The 22,966-nt window shown below is 39.9% G+C and overlaps 2 protein-coding genes across 3 annotated transcripts; one reads left to right on the forward strand and one right to left on the reverse strand.

Moving 5' to 3' along the window:
• Nucleotides 1-1,225: 1,225 nt before the first annotated feature.
• Nucleotides 1,226-4,346, reverse strand: LOC118738069. 2 transcript variants are annotated; one of them, XM_036468974.1, is made up of 3 exons: nucleotides 3,459-4,346; nucleotides 1,654-3,327; nucleotides 1,226-1,570 (listed from the first exon to the last, which is right to left on the reverse strand). In XM_036468974.1, exon 2 carries the CDS (start codon nucleotides 3,272-3,274, stop codon nucleotides 1,793-1,795), a length of 1,482 nt encoding a protein of 493 aa, XP_036324867.1. In that variant the 5' UTR covers nucleotides 3,275-3,327; nucleotides 3,459-4,346; the 3' UTR covers nucleotides 1,226-1,570; nucleotides 1,654-1,792. The 2 variants fall into 2 exon arrangements, with proteins under 2 accessions (XP_036324867.1, XP_036324866.1); XM_036468973.1 differs by having other exon boundaries at nucleotides 1,654-4,346.
• Nucleotides 4,347-8,572: 4,226 nt separating this feature from the next.
• LOC118738066 (protein slender lobes) lies at nucleotides 8,573-16,677 on the forward strand. The gene is made up of 7 exons (XM_036468965.1): nucleotides 8,573-8,766; nucleotides 10,130-10,234; nucleotides 10,291-14,405; nucleotides 14,481-14,577; nucleotides 14,632-14,723; nucleotides 15,669-15,759; nucleotides 15,850-16,677. Exons 1-7 carry the CDS (start codon nucleotides 8,730-8,732, stop codon nucleotides 16,416-16,418), a joined length of 5,106 nt encoding a protein of 1,701 aa, XP_036324858.1. The 5' UTR covers nucleotides 8,573-8,729; the 3' UTR covers nucleotides 16,419-16,677.
• The last annotated feature ends 6,289 nt before the right edge of the window (nucleotides 16,678-22,966 follow it).

Below are 22,966 nucleotides of genomic sequence, written 5' to 3' on the forward strand. Positions count from 1 at the left end.
GACCACCCTGCATCGCAGCATTTGGTTTACGAGCGCAACTAAGCGCGAGTCGATGCCCAGGCCCGCCAGTGCTGCCGTTATCGCGCCCGGCATGATGTTGTTAAAGGCGCCCTCTATATCCAGGAAGGCTGCTAGCGTATATTCTTTGATGTCTAGTGATCTCTCTATATACGACACTATTTCATGTAGCGCCGTTTCTGTAGATCTACCTTTCGTATAAGCATGTTGTGTGGTAGAGAGTCTGTCACCAACCGACTCTCTGATACGGACCTCCACCAGTCTCTCCATAACCTTCAGTTGAAATGACGACAAGGTGATGGGCCTGAAATCCTTTGGGTTATTGTGAGACACCTTCCCTGCCTTGGGGATGAACACCACTCCTGATTCCCTCCACTTTCTAGGGATATGGTTAAGAGCTAATACTCCCCTAATTATAGCGTGTAGCCACGCTGAGCTTAGCTGAAGTGTTTGCTGCAGCTGTATGGGGGCAATGCCATCCGGACCTGCTGATTTATAGGGCTTAAATGTCCCAATAGACCAGATGACCTTTTCCCTAGTGAGGAAATCTCCAGTGACCGAAAGATCTCCAGTTAGATGTGGCTGTACCGGCATGCTATCCGTGGCACCCGGGAAGTGTGTGCAAAGAAGCAGATCCAGTGATTCCTCCTCGGTCTCTGTCCAGGAGCCGTCAGGTCTTTGCAAGCATCCTGGGGCTTTCTGGGCAGTACCTGAGAGTATCTTTCTGAGCCTGCCTGCCTCTGAGATAGACTCCACCCCATTGCAGAAGTCTTTCCATGAGGTTCTTTTCGACCTTCTTAGGAGCTTCTTGTACTCCCGTAACGCTGTCTTGTAGGTCTCCCAATGTCCCTCACTACCAGACGCAGTAGCCTGATTGAAGGTTTTCCTGCAGTTCTTGCGTGAAATCCTGATTTCTTCATTCCACCAGGGTGGCTTTTTCCTACCCCGGTGCTGCTTTTTGGGGCATGCAATGTCTATTGCCTTTCTGCAGGCCCCCGTAAAATGGTCGACAAGATATTCCAGCTCCTCTAGGTTTGCTGGAGTAGCCGGCTCTCTATCTTGTGGCAAAAGCCTATCCAGCTCTTTCCGATACCTATGCCAGTTGGCATTTCGCAAGTTTCTAGTTAGAGGAGCCTTGGGCGTTTCCCCTAATACCTCGAATTGGATATATCGGTGGTCGGAAAAGGAGTGCTCCTCAAGCACCTTCCACTTCCCGACCAGACATTCCGCATTCGCAGAGATAAGGGTAACGTCCAGAACTTCCCTTCGGGATTTTGTAATAAAAGTGGGATCATTCCCCCTATTCGCAATAACAAGCTTAGAACTAAGTATGAAATCAAAAAGTGACTCACCCCGTTCGTTATCATCGGAGCTGCCCCAGGTGTGATGGTGGGCATTCGCGTCACCTCCCAAAATTAGCGCCTCTCTCGTGCTGGCCACTAGGTCTTTAATGCAGGTAGTTGGCACCTCCTTGTCATGCGCTAGGTACATGGATGCCATCCTAATTGGTCGTCCGTTTGCACTTAGACTGACCGCTGTTGTGTCCTCGTCGCTAAATTGTGGAAGAAAGAGACACTTTAGTGTGATACTTATCAATATGCACGTCCTTGGTTTCCCCGTTGAGGCTCCACTTACCAGTCTGTAGCCCGGCGCTTTCAGCCCACAAATGTTTTGTCCCACCACCCAAGGTTCTTGGATTAGGACGATGTCGGCTGCCCCTTTAGCTGTTAGACGGAGCAGCAGTGCAGCTGAAGCTGCTTTACAGTGGTGAAGGTTAATCTGCAGTACCTTCACCATCTTGGCCGTTATCGCCCACGTCGCCTATTAGGGTGGAGTTGACCGCGTCTTCCGACATCTCGATCAACTCCTCCTCCGTATAAAGCCGAAGCATGCGTCCGACCCCCAGCGAAGACGTCGATGAGGCATAACCCCCGGTCAGGTCGTCCATCGGATCAACCTGCTCGGATTCTTCCTCCATCTCCACGTCGCTGTTGGCCTCTTCCGGCTCTACCTCCGCGATCAGGTTCCTCGCTGCGTTTACGTCGTTGCTGTAGACCTTAATTTTGGCCATGTCACAGCCGTAACGTATGACCCCGCTCTTTTGCTCCAACAACTCTATGGAGTCCTTATTTAGAAGCAGGACAACCTGCATCGTCGCTTTACCGCTTTCGTTGATTTTGACCACCTTCCAACTATCGGTAGGTAGCTCCGGATTATAGAGCCTTATGGTTTGGAGGATCCTTTCTGGCTCCGCTGGCTTGCAAGGCAACCATGCTCTCGCTCTCGGTCGCACCGGTAGGTCCTTGAAGTCGACCGCCCTGAGCTTCGCACCAGGGTAGACTTCTCCAATACCTGCAACTGTTTTCTTGTAGATCTCCGCTGATCTGGCATCCTCGCATGCTATAACGCGGATGTTATTTTGGAACCACCCCGCTCCCTTGCAGGTTGGCGGAGGTCCCGGATTCTCCAACATAATGTTGATAGCAATGTCGGCCATCGCGGCCTTAACCCACTTCCATTGCTGCCTCAGGGTGAGGCTGTCTTCATTGCTCTCATCGATGACGCCGAGCAGGATCTGCTCCTTGGCTACTTCAGCAAAAGAAGGCCCCTGCGTTCTGACCCTCTTTGCGTATTGGTTGGGCGTATTTTCCCCCGATCTATTGCGCTTACTGGAGGGCGCCTGCGGCTGCTTCTCCTCCGGCTTGCGGTAGTCGGGCAGGACTGCCTTTGCCCAGTCGATTTCTGTGAGGATCTCCTTCACATGCTCTTCTTTCGCCTTGCTACACAGGTCAGGCGTTGCGGTGAACCTTTGCAGGATTCGAGCAGCTAGCTTCCTCTGCCGATAGCCCGCTGCAGCTGGTTCTGGCCTCTGGTCAGGCCTCGTGAAGGCCGTGGGTGTCGCGGGAGGACCGCCCGGGGCCTGCGCCCCAGATTCAGCCTTATCCCCGGCTGCAATCTGCATGCCAGGTTGGCGTCCACTGGTGCCAGGAGTTTCCCGGGGTGGACTCCTTTGAGCAGCCCCACCGCCACTTTCCATCGTTTTTGCGAGAGCTTGGCCCGGTTTCACCATTGGCCTTGGTTTCCCGCTATTTGTCACCGCACTACGGCTGGTGGAGGTACTCTGCATCGCTTGAGCTCCTTGTTTAGTGGGCCGAGACCCTTCCGACGCTTTAAGGGGGCCGGTCCCTTTAAACATTGTTTTTGATGTTGTTGTTGCTGTTTTTGTTGTTGTTGTTGTTAATTGTTTCTTTTCCATAATAGATCCCACGGGCTGCGGAGAAAGGGGTTCGTCCACCCGGGCAGAGATCCGCGATGCCCAGGTAAGGCCTACTTACATCCTGGGTGTGGCCGCCTCCCAGAGGGCTCCGTTCGCGACTGGGCTATTTAGGGGCCCCCAGCCTGGCCGATCCTCGGTACGGTGCGCGTGACGCCTTGATCCAGCCCCTTCAGACCTCCAAGCCACGATCAGAAACCATTTCCATATGACTACGCTATTAAGGAGTTTAGCACATAGCACTGATTCCTGATCTTAGCTGAGCACCATTCTGACATCGCACAGAATCCTCTGTAGTGCCCATTACCAGTCAGCACCCTCGTGGAGGGTTCAGCCGGAGGATTTTTTGCCGACCTGTAGTGCATATAAGTCAGACAAATATTGCCAACGTATAGTTTCATTCGAATTGGTTTTTAGTAATTGCATATCACCAAAACAATTTCTCACCAACTTTATCATATGACAGAAGTCAATGAAAATGTAGCACAATTCTTTAGTTGCTGGATTAACAAAATATGGTTTAAATGATGGACCGTAGTTGAAGTTTACTCCTAAGCATTTACACATAGATAAATTTGTGGTTGCACCGTCAAATGTAATTGAGTAAACATTCGCACCAACGCTGTTTAACATATATAAAGATTCCTTCAGCAAATTAGCACGTTCTTCACCACGTAGTGACCGGATCAAAAAATAGCCGATTGGAACTTTCCAATGCTTGTTTAAGGAGACTGCCTATATTACAAGCGCGTTATTCGCCACAGCAGCCGAGCCACACTCTGTATGGCAGTCCATCGTACCTAAGTCTACACATCCTTCAAAGCCTTTCCGGTTGTATATTTTTTGCTCTCTAATAGCCATCTCATCAAATACGAGATTTACTATTACTGGCTTTGGTCCTTTCGCGCGCAGAGCGATAGCATCCAGTGCTTGTTGTGTGAATCCCGGAGAGCCATTAATATTTTGATACCATTTGCGAAGCGTTGAAGGGTGTGGTAGCATATTCCTCCACGTTTCGCGAATATACCGATATGCTTTTGGCGAGTAGAAATGAAGCGTAAGAGAAAAACTTCTTATTTCCTTCGTGTACCATTTCGATCCTTTTAACTTTCGTGCCACCATCGCTTTTACATTTTCGGGAAATAAATCCTACAAGTACATATGTACATATATGTATTGAACAAGTGAAAATATTAGTTATACAGGGTGTCCTAGACCATCCGTCCACCCCTTCTGAAATGGAGGGGAATGCTCTATCTGTTCGTGGTATTACCGACTTCCGGTTTCGACCGGAAGTTCATTTTTTCAAATTAGACATACATGATTTTACTACAGATTCGGATTCTAAGCTTAAAAATACGTAACTTTCGTTTGAATATTTTTTCTCGGAAGTGCCTTTTTCAACCTCTAAATGACTTTCGAACTTCACCTCGTCCCTGATTTAGGAGGTCAAATTTTTTCGGTTTTCAATCAAAACCATTCCCCTCCATTTCAGAGGCGGTGGACAGGTGGTCTAGGAAACCCTGTATATTTTATGTAACACTTAAAATAAGCTTACCATCATTTCTTCCGTTTCCGCATCTATTAAGTTTTTTTCTCGCAAATGTCCAAGCAATTCTCCCAGACAAGTAACTCGTTTTTTTAAATAATTTTTTTTGTTACGAAGCGTTTTGATTATTTTAATTTTTTTATCGAAAGACCGTTTAACGAACGATATAAAGCGGCTGGCACGTTTTGGGGTGGAAACGTCAGGAGTACGAATTTCTGAAACAAAACGAGGTTCAGCAAAGCGCCTTCTGTTTACAGGCGAGGTTTCTGTAATGTCGGAACTTTTACTTTCTCGCCCTTCTAAAAAAATTGTTGAAATGAATATGTATAGCTGTAGCAGAACAATTCTTTAAATTTACCAGTGGCCGGCACGTTTTGTATGCTTGCAATTGTAGCATGCATCGAAGGAATCGCATTTCTGTTCAAACATTTTCTGCCAACCTCATTGTTCTTTGTCTTGTAATCGTTTGGTTTGAAATGGTTGCTGCAGATTCGGACATTTTTAACAACTTCGTTGGGCATCAGGCCGCATGCCTGCATCCATTGTTTGCAAACGGTTACGTCTTTTGGAAATCTGTATAAAACAAAGCTGTTAAAGATGTTTTTGATAGAAACTTTTGCAACGCACCCATGTAAAGCTATATTATTTAATTTATCTCTTCTTTTTTCACATAAAAAGCAGCTGTGCGACATTTTTGCAGTTTAACTTATTGAAAAATTCTTAAAATTTAATGAAAACACAAAATTTTCTGAAATTTTTTTTAACGTTCCGCCTCTGCGATTTATTTTGAATTCAAGTGTCATTTCTTAAATGCGATTACTCGGTTTTCTTTTTCTTTTTTTATATATCTGTACTGTAATGTTTGCTGACTGCACTTGTAGATACTGCCAATATAGAAGTATTACATATATGATATTTACATAACTTTGGTTGTAATAAATTAAGAAAATATTATTTTAAAAACTAAAAATTTAGAAGAAATGTTGTATAGTAATATCATGCAGAGTCTTCTCCGCCTTCTATAAGTCATTTACGCGCTGCGACAAAAAATTTATAAATTTCGGTAATGGTTCTGCTTCGATAACATTGCACCGAACATCCTCTAGAACTTAGTTCGTATTCATGATATGCCAAAGGCCCACGATTGGATTTTCGGTTCCCTCCTATGAATAAGAGAGTTCTACAAAATTTTTTCTTTCAGCAAATGTTTTTTTACCGTTTTAATCATTTTTCTTAAATTCCGGAAAATGATTCGGAATATGGTACCATTCGTTACACTTTCCAAACTATATATTATACATACATATTTACCACGAATAAGAAGCCAATAATATTCAGAATTCATATAATGAAATTCCGCTTGGTACCTTCCTTTTATCTGTCTGTATATCAATGTCCGCAACTGTATTTATAAAATGAACATAAGCAAACGTCAAATATTTGAAGATGTGAACGTCAAACATATCTCGTTGTGGTAATGGAGACGGTTGTGATTTAGTAACTGGATTTATTAAATCTTAATGGATAAGTCTCTCAATGGAGACATAGTATTATAGGCTGTTTTTGCTTATAGGCTGTTTTTGCTTACGCGTAAAAGCACATTTAGCGCATTTAGCTCTAAATGCTACTCTAAATGTACATTTATCCATACAAAATTCGTCACCTAAATGCAACTAAATGCAACTACATTTTTGCATTAAGAATCTAAATGCTAAAAGCAACCCTGTGATCTTCCAAAATTTCCACGATTCGAACATGGTTTAAAGAGAAAAAGTGGCAACATTGCTTTTTCGAGTATACAGTTGCTAGCTGCGTTTCAGTGATCGCCGATCGAGATTTCTTTTATTTTGCATTACATATTTGGATAAAGAAAAGTTAAGCAAATTCAACATCGATTTGATACTGATAGAAATCTGGATCAATTTGTGATCAACTCTGTTTGGTTTGTTTCCTAATTAAGTGAGGAAATTTTAATTGAATGCACCGACAAATAAATATATACACAAACAAATGTTCGTTTATGGTTAAAACAATTCAAGTTTTTGTATTGAATTTTTGGTTTAAAATTTATTTTTTCCTTTTCAGTAGGGTTTTTGCACATTATCTTCTGCGTGAGAATTGATCGTAATATATACGCATCTAAATAAGAGACTGGAACACGGCTGTTTGTCAAAAGCATACGATTTCGAACTCGCGTAAATGTACATTTGCTAAATGCTATAGCATGAACGCTCTTCGAAAACATATGTTCGAAAGTGCTAAATGTTGCATTTTAAATGCAGCAAAAACGCTGCATTACCTAAGGTTTATTAATGGCGAAAATAGCTGTTGCTCCAAACACACAAAAAAAAGCACCAAAAGTTGTTACTAGATAATGAGCCAATTTACACAATGACTTTTCACCCTGGGTGGTGGGTAGGCAAGCACGCACGGTGAGCGAAATCGAGGGTTTTTTTTTAACGTTTCGGTTTTATCGAGTTCACTTTTTCGTATTTCTGCTTTGAGTTCGCGATTCCCTCCGCTTTAAAAATGAGGACGAAAAAGTTAACCAAAGAAAATTTGACGCTGAAATGTCAAAAAAAACACAAGAAACGCCGCAAAGAAAAAGTCATCGTGTAAATACACAAGGATTTTTGAAGACTTTTAAAAGGGAACGTGCAAAAAACGCAGGGTGAAAAGTCGTCGTGTAAATTGGCTCAATATCTAATAATTTCTTTTTCTCTGTTGCTTTATTCCCATAGTTCATAATTCATCAGTATGTTGAAAGTCGTCAATATGGATCACGATCTAAATATCACAATATATATTGCACGTGTTGCAGGCGCCTATCATAGCAAAGTACCAACGTTGGGCTGTTGAACCCTTCTTCAACGTTGTGTCCAGGGTTGCCACTTTGGTTAGTTGTTACCAAAATTGGTAGAAAAAATTTGGGTTGGTAAAAAGGTAAATTTTTTCTCATTTTGGTAGATTTTTGTTGAACTTTTCGTTCTCGCTTTATTTTTCATAGTTATCTTTATATTATAAATTTCTCTCCAAAATGTAGTGTACTTTATTGCATTAATTTTCGAATGCTTTTTATATTCATACGTATAAATATTTATCGATATAAGGCGAACATATCGTGCTCCATTAAAAAGTCATTTTAGTGGAATCCCGAGGAGCTTTTAATTGCATAAATATTTTAAATGATTATTATTATAGTATTATGTAATTACGTGCTATGGTTGTTCGCAAAAAAAAATTAATCAACGCCATTTTTATCAATGGCAATAGTTAAATGATAAAAACCACAAAAGACTGGCGGCAAAAAAATTAAAAAAAAATCAACGGGTATTTTTAGTTGCACATTGTTGTTTATAATCAAATAAAATTCCATCATTAATTGTTCTAAAGATTCAGAGTAAAAAGTTCGAAATTTACACGACAGTTCAAGTTTTTTCAAATGATGAAGTTTCGTTGTTGCCTTTAGTTTCATCACTTTCGCTTTTGGTTAAAGGAAACTCAGAATACGCCGTTAATATGATCTCAAATGCCGTATAACTACTTAAATAAAAAGTTCCTTAAAAACAATTTTAATTCATATTGAAATAACTAAAAAAAAAATAAAAAACTAGTTTTTATTAAAATACCAAAACAAAAATTTTGGTAGATATTTTCCAGATTTGGTAGATTTTTTTAAGTGGATGGTAAGTTTTTTTTTTCGTCAGTGGCAACCCTGGTTGTGTCGTTTAAAAACCGTTTTAAAGCCAAATTGAAAAGAAGAAGCATAAAATTCTTCGATCGATCCGATGGGCGCACATGTGTGATTGTTTGGAACAATTTATAAAAATTTTGGAGCTGTCTTTAATTATACACTATTTATTATATGAAAACACATGAGGATAAGTAATGGAGAACTTAGACGATGCATCCACTAGTGGTCGCGGTAAGTAGACTAAATAGAGTCGCATCTCGCAGGCTGATTGCCTCTACATATATTCAAACGTATGTACGCGTGCATACCGTTTGGGTGCAACGGGACATAGCCTGTGTTCAGAAATGCGTCAATCGAAAGCATCAGTCTAATACGAAGTTCGCATGCACCCCAACTTCATTGGAAGTTATTAGTTGAAAGGCCGTTCGTACAAGGCGATTGTTGCGGGAAATGTTCGCTTATTTGTACAACGATTTAGTGACGATGGTGTTGGGAGGGGTCGTGGGGTAAAAGTGCACTTCAGCGGAACCAGGCCAAATTTTACCAAAACAAAATCAAGAGGGGTATCAATCGACGCGTTTTAACGCGAATTATATCAATCGGAGACCGGAAAATAAGATTTTTGATTAATTTAAGAGTTATTGCCGATGGTTCCCTAGGGACCCCTTAGAAAAATGGAAATCACAATTTTCACTTGCGTCCAGAGTATTTTTGCGTAGAACTCCTTTTAGAATTCTCCTTTTGGTGTGCACCAACTGGGGCTACCGCCCAGTGATGTAGCCTTGGGAAAGGAGGTAACTACAATTCCCTTTCTTGCATATACAAAAAAAGTGCAAAGCCAAAAGTGCAAGTGTTGTTTGCGAATAACTCTTTAATGAATTAAAAATGTTAATTTCCGGTCTGTGGTCATTATTATTAGCGTCAAGATGCGTCAATTGATACTACTCTCTACTTTTTTCCGTCCATTTTGACCAGGTTCCGCTAAAGTGCACTACTACCGGGTCGTGGCCCCCCAAACCCACCTTAAACGAAAGAGGATGGACGACGCTTTATGAAAACTCGTTGTGCAATTGTACCTTACCATCAATTATAGTTTGAAATAAAAGGCTTGATGCTTTGGATCGATGTATTTCTGTACACAGGGATAGTTTTTCCCTTTTGACAGTATCATATTGCCTTTTTTTCCAAAATTTGGGAACAGTAACTAGGTTGGTACAAAACATGAACGGGGCGAGGGACCTCCCACCTTTCCAGCTTGAAAGATCACAGATCAAAGAATTCGGTGGTATACTTGTCTTTCTCCACTGACTACTACTACTACCTCTTCAAAATAGGGGAACAATAGTATTTTTGCGCGGAAGTTATATCTGCGTAGGCGGCCTTCGATTTTTTCCCATTTCGAAGAGGTTAGCCTGAGAAGCCCCGTAGTCTGAAAGCATTCCATTTAATTATTTGGTTTTTAATCTTTCAAACTAGGAAGGTCAGCAAGGCCACGCCCTATTTATTTTGTTTTTTGTATCAGCCTCAAACTAACATACTTTTCGGACCCCAATCCCAAAATTTATTAACGCATGTTGGTCTTTTAAATATACAGTGACTAGGTCTTTACGTAAGCGGTTAGCATCGGTTGATAGCAATGATGCTGGGAGCAGACCTTCTACCCCGCAGTTAACTAAGCTTACTACTATACCAGAGCTAAGTGAGTAATACGAATTACTAACAAATATGTGTATCAACTAATACCATAATTTCCAGGCTCCCCTCGATCTTTACGAGGCACTCGTCGTAATTCCATAACTGGGAACATCACACCTTCGAAAACACCAGCGAGGACTAAAAATTACATAACTTCTGAACTTAGTGATATTGAAAATTCTCTTGCCAAGCGGTCAGTACGCAAGAGCGGAGTTTTCGAAACAGACTCACATACGCCTAATAAATCTGTTCTATTAGATGTCGCTACATCAAAGATTGATGAGTTATCTGATGAAGGCTTCAATGCCGGGGTGAAAGGTACACCAGCAAGGCGTTCGACAAGATTGTCATCAAAGTCTCCAACACAATTAGAACTAGAAAAAACACCTCGTACCGGTCCTGCTAAAAGGGTTAAACCTGGGCCAAAATCCAGACGTAGCAAACAAATAAGCGACAGCGATTCTGAGGTTGAAGTTATCAATCTAGAAGAAACTTCAAATAACACATATTTTAATTTAAAAAAAGAGGATGAACCTTCTAAAAGCCCTTCACGAAAACCGCATGGGTTGAACGGGAAGAATGCTTCAACCGAAAGCAAATCGAAATCTGTTGAAACAATAGATTTATCGGAAGAAACTGTTATATTAAATGATCAAGAAGATAAAAAGGAGGATTTAAAATTACAAGATGAAGTTGAAGAAAAAGTAGAAAGCAGTAAAAATCGAGATTCAGTAAAAATAGAATCTAATATATCTGATATAAGTAACGAGACTCCTGTGGAAACATTGAAATCATCCCTATCTGAAACATCAGCGTTGAAAGAAAGCGATAACAAAAACGAGTGCACGCTTCGCCTCGAATTATCTGATGACGATAATGAAAAGGGGGTTGAAACTACTAAAACGCCTGAAAAGAGTGCATCACCAAAGACAACTACAAATTCACAAAGTCCAGCCTATCCCTGTGTGGAAAGTATTGTAGTACTACAAAAATTATCGCCTAGGTTAATTGAAAAACTTGGTGATGAAAGTTCTGTTCCAAGCTCTCCGCCAAGTTCACAAAGTCAAGCCTATCCATTTGTAGAAAGTGTTGTAGAATTACAAAAATTATCGCCTAAGGTAATTGAAAAACTTTGTGGTGAAGGTTCTGTTCCAAAGTCTCCGCCAAACTCGAAATTCGTAGCCTTCAATGATCTGGACAATGAAGATGATGTAATAAAGAGTACTTATCCGAAAACACCAGCATCAATCAAGTCTAAAAGCTACACAGCCATGAATTCGCCGAAAGATTCGGAGGATAGGTCTTTTCAAAGTGATAAAGGATCTTCAGCCAGTTTTAAAGATGCTAGTGCATATATTGATGAAGGTAATGAACCACACGAATATGAAATACAGGAAAATCATTCAAAAGAATCTATTGAGTTTCATGATGCAACAAATGACCCTGAAGAAGACCGATTTGAAAAAGGGGTAGAAGTTTTTCAAGAATGTACACCACATAAAAAACAACTATATACGCGATTGCAGAGCTCAACTCCTATGCTAGTTTCTGTATCAAAATCAAAACCTGAACCAGAAGAAAATTTGAAGGTGTCTGAAGAAAATATAAAAAGTACAAAATTTTCACCAGAAAAGTCCCCAAAGAAATCATCGCCGGCCCCGATTAATAGTGGCGAGAATAACGCCGACCCGGAAAAAAGTCTTCAGTCATCCGCTAATCGGAATGATGCTATTACTTCTTTAATCCACCAGTCAAAGAATGGAGTGGCAACAGGCGATAACAATGATGGCGCAGATGAGAAAGCAAATTTGTTTTCTAAATCCTGGACCCATAATGTAAGTGGATGTGCAACATATGCTGGAAAAATCGACATCATCACTGAAAACAGTTCAGGGAAAAAAGGTGACCAAGAAGTAACTTCTGAAAATTGGAAATTACTATATAAGGAAACTCCGTACCTAAGCGATACCGATGGTAAAAATACAAATAACGAGGAGAGTGAGGAGGAAGGAACATCTTTTCAAAAATTAGAATTTGTCGATGATGAGGCCATGGAAGCACCTGATGACTACCAAAGCGGGGATTCTATGGGGGAAGAAGAACAAAAAGAAATAGAAGAAAATGAAGTTATAGATAGGGGTGAATACATTGGCAGTGAGGATAGTGATGAGGATGGGGAGGAAGAGGATGACGAAGAAAATGATTCATTTATAACTTCGGATTCAGGGGAATCGCTACTTGATTATTCAGATGAAGCTGATCGAATTGAAGATCCAACTATAAAGTCTGGTAGATCAAAGGGTAACAGACAAATTTTGATAACCAGTGAAAGCGAAAGCGATCAACAGTCTTACGCGGAAAAGAAAGCTAAGAAGACTAAGAAAATAATTACATCGAACAAAAAAAAACGCATCTTAGAGACGAGTGAAAGTGAAAATGATGAGGTGTCAGATTCAAAATCAAACCAAATGAACGAACTGATAAACAACGATTCCAATAAAACAAGCAAGCCTCTTAACTTTGAAGTTAGTAGGATGATTGATGACTCCTCTAATGAAGAAACAACTACGAATGAAAATTCGCTTAAGCCACAAAATAAATTAGATGAAGCTGAAAAAGTTACAAAAGATTTGATTGATAAAAAAATAGACGCTGGATATAATGATCACTCAGGTGATAAAAGAGAGAGTAATAGGCATGAGTTTACAAGGGACGATGCTTCTGAATTGATTGAAGGAGAAGGAAGGGAAGGAGATTCTGATAAGTCGTCAAGCGACAAAGCATTGAGCAAATTAAATGAATCGAACATTGATGGAATGAATCGCAGAATTACATCAACAACAATAGATACTAGTAATGAAATAACTAAAACTAATTCAAGAAATGAAGCTGGCCAAACTGTACTAGATAGCAAAGATATGGAGTATGAAAAACCGGGAGAGAAATATGAATTCATTGTACAACAAAACAACGATGAGTCTATCCTTGATCTGAATGCAAATGAGAATTTAAAGATTAACTTGTCGAACCATTCCGTTGACAGACAAATATCTGTTGAATATGAAAAAGCCCCAACCAAACATAAAATTCGTAAATCCTTAAGTGCCACTGGACAATCTGAAATTCCAGTAAAACTATCGGAGGAAAATAATGACACGACAAATGCCGCGAATATAAATGGTTCCCAAAATGAATCCGATTTAAACCTCTTTATGGAAAAACAAAAAAGTGGCGAGACCAACAATGAACCAAAATCTGAAAATGAGCACCCTGAAAATGAGAATTTTGAAGATGAAGACATTGAAATACCAGAGACACAAGAGGTTCCACAGGTTTCTGAAAATAATCATTCAAACCAAACAAATAGTGAAGAATCTGCTGATGAGGATTCCGCTGAAGATACTGGATATATATTGAGTGAATCTAAAAAGCCGAAAGTTGCTAGACTAAGTGTGTCTTTTTGTCAGGCGAAGCAGAAGAGATGCAGTATTAAAGGAGACAAATATGTCCATCATAGTTCATTTTCAATCGGTGTTGGTGTTATTAAAAAGGGAAACGAAAATGAAATAGATGGCTCCGATTCCTCAGAATTTGAAAAAGAATCGTACAAAAAGCGCTCGAATGACGGTAAAAATATAAGCGAATCTGATACAGAACAGAACGCTAAACCCAATGATATTCAATTAAATAAAGACGAGGAGGAGGAACTGAGTAAGCTCGCGAGCTCAGATAAACCATTTACAGTTCTGAATAGAAAGCGAAAATCAATGGCCGCTCTAGAAGCACATGGTGGAGAGGTCAAAAATAGTAAGAAACGGAAGCGTAAAAGTTTGCAACCTATATCAAAGGAAGAATTCAACCCATCTCAGTCATTGATTGACAATATTGAAGATCGCAAGCGCGAATTGCTTACACAAATGGCCGCATCCAAAACTCGCTTGTCTAAATCATTTAGTGGATCTATACCGGAAAAGTCCTGTGCCTTGACGGAAAGCAGCGCTTCGGACGAGTCTAGTAACGAACCGAAAAATAAAACTGATGCGTATAATAGTGCCACTCCTCGTCAGCTAATTAAAGGAGAAAAGAAGGATTTAGGGCACATTTTTGATCGTTGTGACGAAATATTAGAAGCGGCCAATCGTGCTAAATTAGAAACGAAGCAAAACTATAAAAAGGTATTGCGAAAGAAATAATTATTCATTAGAATTTTTAGTAAAGTTCTAACAATGTTTCACTGATTTTTATTCTAGAGCAAGATAATCTCTCCAAAGTTTAAGAAGAGTTCAAATCATCTGGATATATTGGAAAATAACGGGTGTCTTGCTGAAGATGTGAAACATTCAAAAGGTTTGTTTTTATTAACAAGCTTTGTGCCTATAAATAATTTGACATTAATTACAGAAAAAACTACATTGGCCTTAAAGCAGGCATTTAAGGCATCAGCTAAGATTTTAATGAATGAAGCTTATAAAAATAAAAAGGAAAAACTCCAGGTATGTGTAATCTAAATCAGACTTACATTTATGAAACCAGAAGTAATGTGAATCACATTAGTACAAAATTAAATGTAATTATAAAGTTCTTACAAAAAAGTTGCTTGAATTTATATACTTTTCCTGTATACTATTGTATGGTGAAGTAACATTACAATGAACATCAAAATAAAGGCGGATTCATCGTTATAGTTCGGAAATTTTCTTCCACGTGGTTTTCCTCTCTGGGAGAGCAACTGAACTCAACTTCAACTTTAGTTCAGAACTAGAACGATAAATCCGCCTTAAAGTGACACTGACACAGTCACCCCAATTATAGTTGTCGTAAGTCGTTCGCATCGGCAGTCGTTCGTTGAATTATGCCGTAAATAAAAACATTAACAACAGATTTTAACCCGTTTCAATACTTCTTCATTTCGAAAGGATAATAGGAATACAAATTTGTAGTTGATTATGTCATTGGTTGCCTAAAAACGCCCTTAGAAATCTCAAATTTCCACAAACGACTGTCGTTCCCGACAATAGGAATAGGAGCGAGTGAAGTATGGCCGCGTGCATAAGATCGCAATAAACAAATTTTTCATACCGGGCCTTCAGTGCAAAGAAATACATTCAGGCAGCTCTAGTTCATACCTCCCGATTTTCATTTATTTGATCATAATTTAAGATTTTAGGGGTGTATTTGTGATTCTGCTAATGCCAAAATTATTTTTAGACTTGTTGTACTACCTCTACTACATGACATAAAAAGTACATGCCACCATTTTTTTGTAGCACCAAATAATCATACAAATGCTAAAGGCGGTTCTGAACTTTTCTTCCATGTGAGGTTGTTGTTGTCTTTCTCTCTCTGGGAGAGAAACGCAACAACAACCTCTCGGAAGAAAATTCCCAACTAAAACGACGAATCCGCCTCAAGAGTAATATTTTTTTTTTTTACTCTAGACAAATGATGCCGAAAGTACTGAGAAGCGTCTTCCCATGGAAGTGTTGGAATCGCTTTCGAATACTGAGTCGTCATCTGAAATAAAAATGAGTAAGTCAAATATGGTTTATAAATCAATTTGTTACTTATATTTACATATTTATGGATATGCTTAACATGCTGTTACGTTACACAATATAGGTTATAAAGAAACACGTTCCGAATTTGTTCATCGCATGAATTGCGCTACAGGCGAAATCGTAGAAGAAGCACTTAGCCCTCCGAAAAAGAAACGAACCATATTTAACAAATTTGAACTTCCCACTGGTACAGTATTGGAGGAACCAGTTACGCCGAAGAAAAATACAAATAATAACGGATTCCGTGAGAGTCCCATTACGCCACGCACTCTCGGTTTTAAAGTACGTCGTATATTAACTGCTGGTCAGGATAAAGCACCAGAAATAAAAAATTCCTATCTTCGTAAACGTAAACAAAAGATCGATGATCCTCAACACGTATTACCTAAACCTCAGTGGTCGCAATCAGGTGTATTTCTGGAAGAACTTTTGCCGTCTCTTAATAACAAAAAAAAAAATAAATTGAGGGGAGCAAGCTCAATGCAAACCTGTGGAGCAGGTGCCACTACTGCAACACAGAATGCTCTGAATTTCAAAAATTCGACTATATTTCGGAAAAATATTCCTAGGGAGTCGGCGCATGAAGCTCTTAAACGTAAAGAACTCCAATTTGCTCGCAAGCAGTTTTAAATTGGAATAGAAAATAATTTTCGTACCTACTTGTTTTCGCATGTCTATAATTCCAAGTATACATTTATATGCTGGTGTTTTATATTGTTAATTTTTGTGCTTATGTCACCATAAATAAATACTATTCCATGTTTATAACAAAAAAATGTAATAAAATATAAAAATTAAATTTCTTTAAAAACTTCCTGGGAGTGTGTAGAACTCTGTGTTTGTGCGGAGTCTAAACATAAAGGGGCACCCACCATGGTGAAATTATAAACAAGTGAAGTATTAAAACAGCTTTTTTATTTATTTTCTTGACATTCGGCTATCTTATAGAATTTTTTAAAGGCAATTTTTGAAATAACGTACTTTCTTCTCGCTCTTACCCGTGGTATAATTTCACTATGGGAGGCACCATGATTCAATAATGAAAGGTGAATAGTTCGATGGTTGCCTTTCGCACTAACCATTTTGTACGCACACACTTTTTCAGATCAAAGGAAATACTTGTTTTCGAATGTACAGCAGGTTTAATTTAGTTTATTTACTCGGTTTTCAATTCACCGTATCTCCCAAAATTAAATGTTTATCCTCCCTATTATGAATTTTCATACGATAGTCGATAAACGCTTGCAGGCGTATCGTATGAAATTAGTATTCAGCCTTATCATGAGTGTCATTTTCCCGAACCGGTTCACTTTTCACTTTTGGTTTCCATGTATTTACTGTGAACGGATGTCAAATTATCGGACAAATTTTGGCTGCGTTTCTTTATACATTCCGGATAATCCCATTTCACAGCCGGAATAAACAGAATACGTTTGAAATATACGTTAACATATCATCAGGAACGTTCTAAAGAATAAGTAAACAAAAAAGTTTATTCCAAACGTTCAGAATGAATAAAGAAATTCAGCCTTTTTTTCGGGTGAAACTCGGGATAAAGCAGATTCTTTTCATAAGCCCGACAGATGTATTAATTTGAATGTCTGTGGTTTTTGTTCGCTTTTAACACAAATCAGTCATTCATAAAAGGGGTGTATATGTTTGTATATGGAAAGATATATACAAAGTTTATGTAACATGAATTTCACTTCGCAAGTTAGAAAGAATACTATTTAGCAAGTTGGACGCGTGCACGTTGACCGATGTTAGTATCAGAACTAAACGATCGTTGATTGCCGCGAGGATGGTAGGCGGCCGTGCGCGCTTGGTACTAATTTTTTCGGAGTCAACTACCAAACTGCTGCTGTCAAGGATTGCATGCACGGCCGTCGTACTGCGTTTGAGCGGCGGTTTAAACATCCTCTCCGCCCTGCAGGAATGCGCTGCTAAGGATCTTCTGCAGCTCTTTCAGCGCGCGGATGGTTTTGCCCAGGACGAGGTTAGTGGTGCGGCCCTGATAGTTCGCCGTTTGCAGGCCTTGGGGGTGCGTGCGGTCGTCCGTAGGGCGGTTGTTGTTGTAGTGGCACTACGAAGCCCCGCCTATTTCGGTTTATCCTTCAATCATTGTATTGTCGTCAAGGTCAACTAACGGTAGGCCCGGGCTGTGTCAATAGGGTCGGACCAAAGGTAGAACGGTGTTAATTGAGTAGGCGGTGACCGTCTCCCCATGAATGTCGTTGGTCGCTCGTCGGGACCGCGCCCCCTGACGTGGGTCCTCTAACAAGTTGTTGTTGTTGTTGTTGTAGTTGTAGTGGTTGTAGCGGTTACAACAACCCCGCCCAGATCGGTTAAGCAGGCCAATTCTTAATACTCCCGGGGAGTTTGTTCTCGAAGAATTTGTTTCTCCCGAAAAAGAAATCCTCCAATAATTAACTACCAGGGAGTAGATTTTTCCCCGAAAACTGTTTGACACTTTTTTGAGAGCTCAACTCCGGCATCTGATATCACAGCGTGCGAGTGACCAAAGGAGCAGCCACAGTAGCATGCTGAAATGACTCGCTTATATATACACGAGATTTGGAAGTTTTTATTCAGACGTCGAATCGACATGTAGAGTGTTTCCAGAAAATGTATTCAAGATTCATAAACGATTAACCGGATTCCTAAAAATTAGGCTAAAGTGTTGCGAAAAAAAAATTTTGCTTTTGCCGGTTTAAGGGGTATGTTGATGCACCAAACATATTTAGTGTTATTCTATAGGCCAATACCTTTCAAACGATACCTTATATATTAGCCGTCATCGATTCGCCATCAGTTAGCGAGTGGCGAAACGAATGAACTCAATGAGGTACAACCAAACTCGCTATCGTCTGTCCGTGCTAGCTAACTTTGTTGTTGCTTTCGCATGCAAAATTCTTCTTTAAGCGACCGGAACTCAAACATAGCGAGCGAGAAGTGGCGAATCGATGACTGCTATTAAGTTCCGGCTACTAGTTGGAAAGACATAGAGGTAAATGTGTTTTGGTTCGTGTCTCCACTACGAGATGCTTGCGATGTGTGTAGCGTCTGTACGTACCTTCATTTATTTTTTTCCAAACTTTCAAGAATTAAAGTACCAAAAAAAACGAGGAGGGTTTTGTTCCAGTATGTTTCGATTCGTAGGCCTTTGTGGGTGTGGCTGGTGCCTGAAATTCGAAAAAAGGCAATTTTTTAAACTACCACTGAGGTCGCACTACTCTTTCCATACCATTGAAGTGGATATCAGTAGAAGGGTCTTAAAACAAGCTATCTAACGCTGTCTTTTGCGTTTATAAAATACTAGCCAATGCCCGCTTGCTTCGCGGCGCCTAATCAGATCCTTTTCATTCGCTAATACAAAAATAGCGTTTAAAAGCAAAAGCGGTCTTTAAAGTAAACATCTTTAGTTTAAATTGAAACGACTAAAGAGCAGAATCCTCTTCACACATAGGCCAAGAATAGTAGCGCTGTGATACCATATGGAATACTAATCCCTTTCGATGTCATGAGTTTTACCGATGGTCTTATTTCCACCTATGAGATCTGTGCCAAGCGTGCGTAATATTCTTCTATGATCTTGCAACTTCAACATTGATCCGATCATTTTCGTCAAACGGAGGTAGGTGCAAGATCGCATTTAGGGTGTATGAGGGCATCAGGCAAAGGCGCGCTTACACAATGTTGCGGTCTTTACATGCATACTTCAACGAATCCTCCAATTAGCCATATGAAAATAAATTCGTCTAAGATGAATATAGGCCTAAAGCAAACCAAACCCCTTGTGGGTTTCTATATAATTCGGCAGCAGCGCAATCCATTAGGTCCCTGTTCTGCAAAACCACTGCTTGTCACGAAATGAATACGCATTATGAATTTCAATCAGATTTTATAAAATATAGTGGTCTCATTTTTAGGAAACGCATTTTTCATCATACAGGTAGCTCACTTTGCGAATTTGATCGAAATCGGTTAATAAATACGACTTTTATAAGTATCTCTACTCCAGCGCCACCAGCGTGTTGTCTAGTAGGCTATAATAGGACCATATATGCAAGGTATAACCTCCGACAATTTGACTGGTTTTTGAGTTAAGTCCGAACAACGGAAACGGCTATCGTTTTATGTATATATGTACATATATGTTTCCAATGAAAAAAAAAATCGTGAAAGTAATAAACGTTTCGAATTTGCATTACCAAAATCGGTTCATAAATAGGGCTATTATCGGGTCCGTTTTTCGCAAATGCTTTTTTCATCATACAGGTAGCTTATACTTTGAATTTGAACGAAATCGGTTCATAAATACGACTTTTATAAATAACTCGACTCCTGCGCCACCTAGCGGGTCTATTTTTGGTAAACGTATTTTTTATCATGCTGGTAGCTTATATTTTGAAGTTAAAAGAAATCGGTTTATAAATATGATTTTTATAAATAACTTGACTCCAGCGCCACCTAGCGGATGTATTTTTCGCGTACGTATTTCCCATCATGGAGGTAGCACACGTTTTGAATTTGAACGAAATCGGTTGATAAATACGACTTTTATAAATAACTCGACCCCAGCAGCATCTAGCGAGTTTTCAGGTATCCTATAATAGGACCATATATGTAAGGTATAACCTCTGAAAATTTAACTGAAATCTATGCAGTAGTTTTTGAGCTAACTCCGAACAAAGAAAATGGCTATTATTTTATATATATAGATAAATATGTCATAACGTTATCGCCTGAAAACTAAAAATCGGGCTGCTGAAAATAGAGATTTCGGGCCTTTTCACAAAAACTGGTCAGTCCAGTTGTGTAGCCCAAAGCCGTAGCTTTCATCTTGTATATAGCTTGTATCTATTAAAACTCTTGTTGTGGAGATATTACGATTCAAATTGAAAAAATGTCGCTCCAAAAAGGGTCAAATGGTTAAAAATTAACATATTCGTCTAATTTGGTTGCTTTAAGATATAAAAATAACATACCCAGTTCCCCGAAAAAATTTCCCGATGTTGATGCGTTTTTATCATTTCTCATAATTTTTTTTTAATTTTTTCGAATACAAAGGATATGATTCCGTATTCGAAAAATTATATGTTTAAATGGACACATCGATTTGAATACATAATTTAGATTTAGATAACATTTTTAGCAATTTATTTGAGAAAAATAAAACATTTAGACTATTGTTTGTACTTTGGTCGATTTTAAATTTGCTACCCCAAAATAATTGATATCAAATAAAACACCTCTTCGAGGTAAAATTTTCGAGTGACGAAAGCTGAACTAGAAACACAAAATTTATGATATCAATTTCGTGACGAGAATTATACGCATTTTTTAACTGCCTTTGAAACGTACGGAAAATCTTTTTTTTTATTTATTCGGAACGTTGCGAAATTCCGTCTACTGCTAGGTTAGGTTAGAATGGTGACGGAAAACTATTTCGCCCAAGTAGCAGCTAAGTGCCATTTTGATACCATATACCTCGAATGAGTATGTTAGAACCAGCCGGCGTGGTTGATGAAGTTGAGTATGTTGTGGAGACTTACATCAGATAGCTCTCGTAACGATGTCAACTCATATGCTCCTAGCATGGCATTTCTGCTCCTCATTAGAGCAACAATGCTCGTTCTCATCTCTGCAGCTTCTACAGAAGTTGTTGTAGGCGATTCCCAGCCTTCTCGCGTGGGTACCAATCGGCCAATGCCCAGTAAGAGTCGCAACAAGCCTAGCAACGTCAGATCTGGGTTTCCTTAGTAGGTTGTGTGTTCTCTCAGGGCTGTACGCAGGCCACTTTGATCTTTGATCCGATTTCAGGAGATTGTGGAGAAATATGTCTTTATATAAGGTTCCGTCTACAGCCTCGTTTCCGGGAATGTTGCTATGACCAGGGACCCAAACTAAATCTAAATCGAGTTGAACACTTACTGTATTTAACAGTGTCCTACACTCCTTGATTAGTTTCGACCTTGTTGTAAAAGACGCTAAGGCCTTAATGGCCGCCTGGCTATCTGAGAAAATGGCTACTCGCTCGCCGTGACGCAATCCACTACGTTCTAAGAGACGGGAGCCTTCGGCTATAGCGTATACTTCTGCTTGGAAGACACTCGCGAAATCGGGCAGATGAATTGATCTTTTTACTCCCAGGGACTCAGAGTAAATACCTTCTCCAACTCCGCGTTCCATTTTGGAGCCATCGGTGTACATATGATGTGTCCAGGTAGAGATGTCAAGCTCCACGTCCCAGTCGGCTCTTGACGGAAGAATGGCCCCGAAAGACCTGTGAAACTCTACTTCAGGTCGAATGTAATCGGTTGCTAGCCTCAACTTAAGAGCGAAATACACAACACAAGCGGCTTGACAAACCAAGCGAAATATCCCTTTGTTTCAATCCATTTGTGTTGTCTATGGGGGTGTTTGAAGTTTTGACAAACCGCTTGAGGGAAATTTGAGCAAAAACCAAAATTTTTTGATTTTCTGGCCGCCATGTTGACGTTTGATCAAACCGCTTGCGATGTGGATGGTAAAATCGCCTCATTTGTTGCTGAATTTTCACCAAGTGAGGACGTAAGGGAGAAAAATGGAGGAAAACCAACATTTTTAACATTGTGAACCGGAGGAAAACTAAAATTCTGTGCTTGAATGACTCATGTTTGCATGGTGTATGGCGAAATGGGAAAAGTAGGTTTGACAAGCCGCTTGTGTTGTGTATTTCGCTCTTTAGGTGGCAAACGGGAAATTATACTGCTATGCCCGATCGTTCTTTCTTTCTATATACCTAGTTCTCTAAGTCTTATATCCGATAGTGATGCGGTATGCCGTATGTGAAGGTCTATAGGAAATAGGTTTGTAATAACATTTAGGGCATCGGTAGGGCAAGTTCTCATTACCCCTGTGGTCCCGATGCATGCAGCTCTCTGAACTCTGCCTAGTTTCACTTGGTTATATTGGTTCTTTAAGGCTGTCCACCATACCAAGGAACCGTAGCATAAGATTTGGACGTACAACCGCTGTGTACATCCAGAGTACAACTTTTGGATTGAGACCCCATGTCTTCCCAAAAAGCCGCTTACAGGAGTAGTAGGCAATGCTCGCTTTCTTTACTCTCTCTTCAATATTTATTTTCAAACTTAGCTTAGGATCCAGTATGACTCAGAGATACTTCGCTTGTT

The sequence above is a fragment of the Rhagoletis pomonella genome, unplaced genomic scaffold (assembly GCF_013731165.1).
Source record: "Rhagoletis pomonella isolate Grant_MI unplaced genomic scaffold, Rhpom_1.0 Rhpom_scaffold_00004, whole genome shotgun sequence".
Classification (NCBI taxonomy): Eukaryota; Metazoa; Arthropoda; class Insecta; order Diptera; family Tephritidae; genus Rhagoletis; species Rhagoletis pomonella.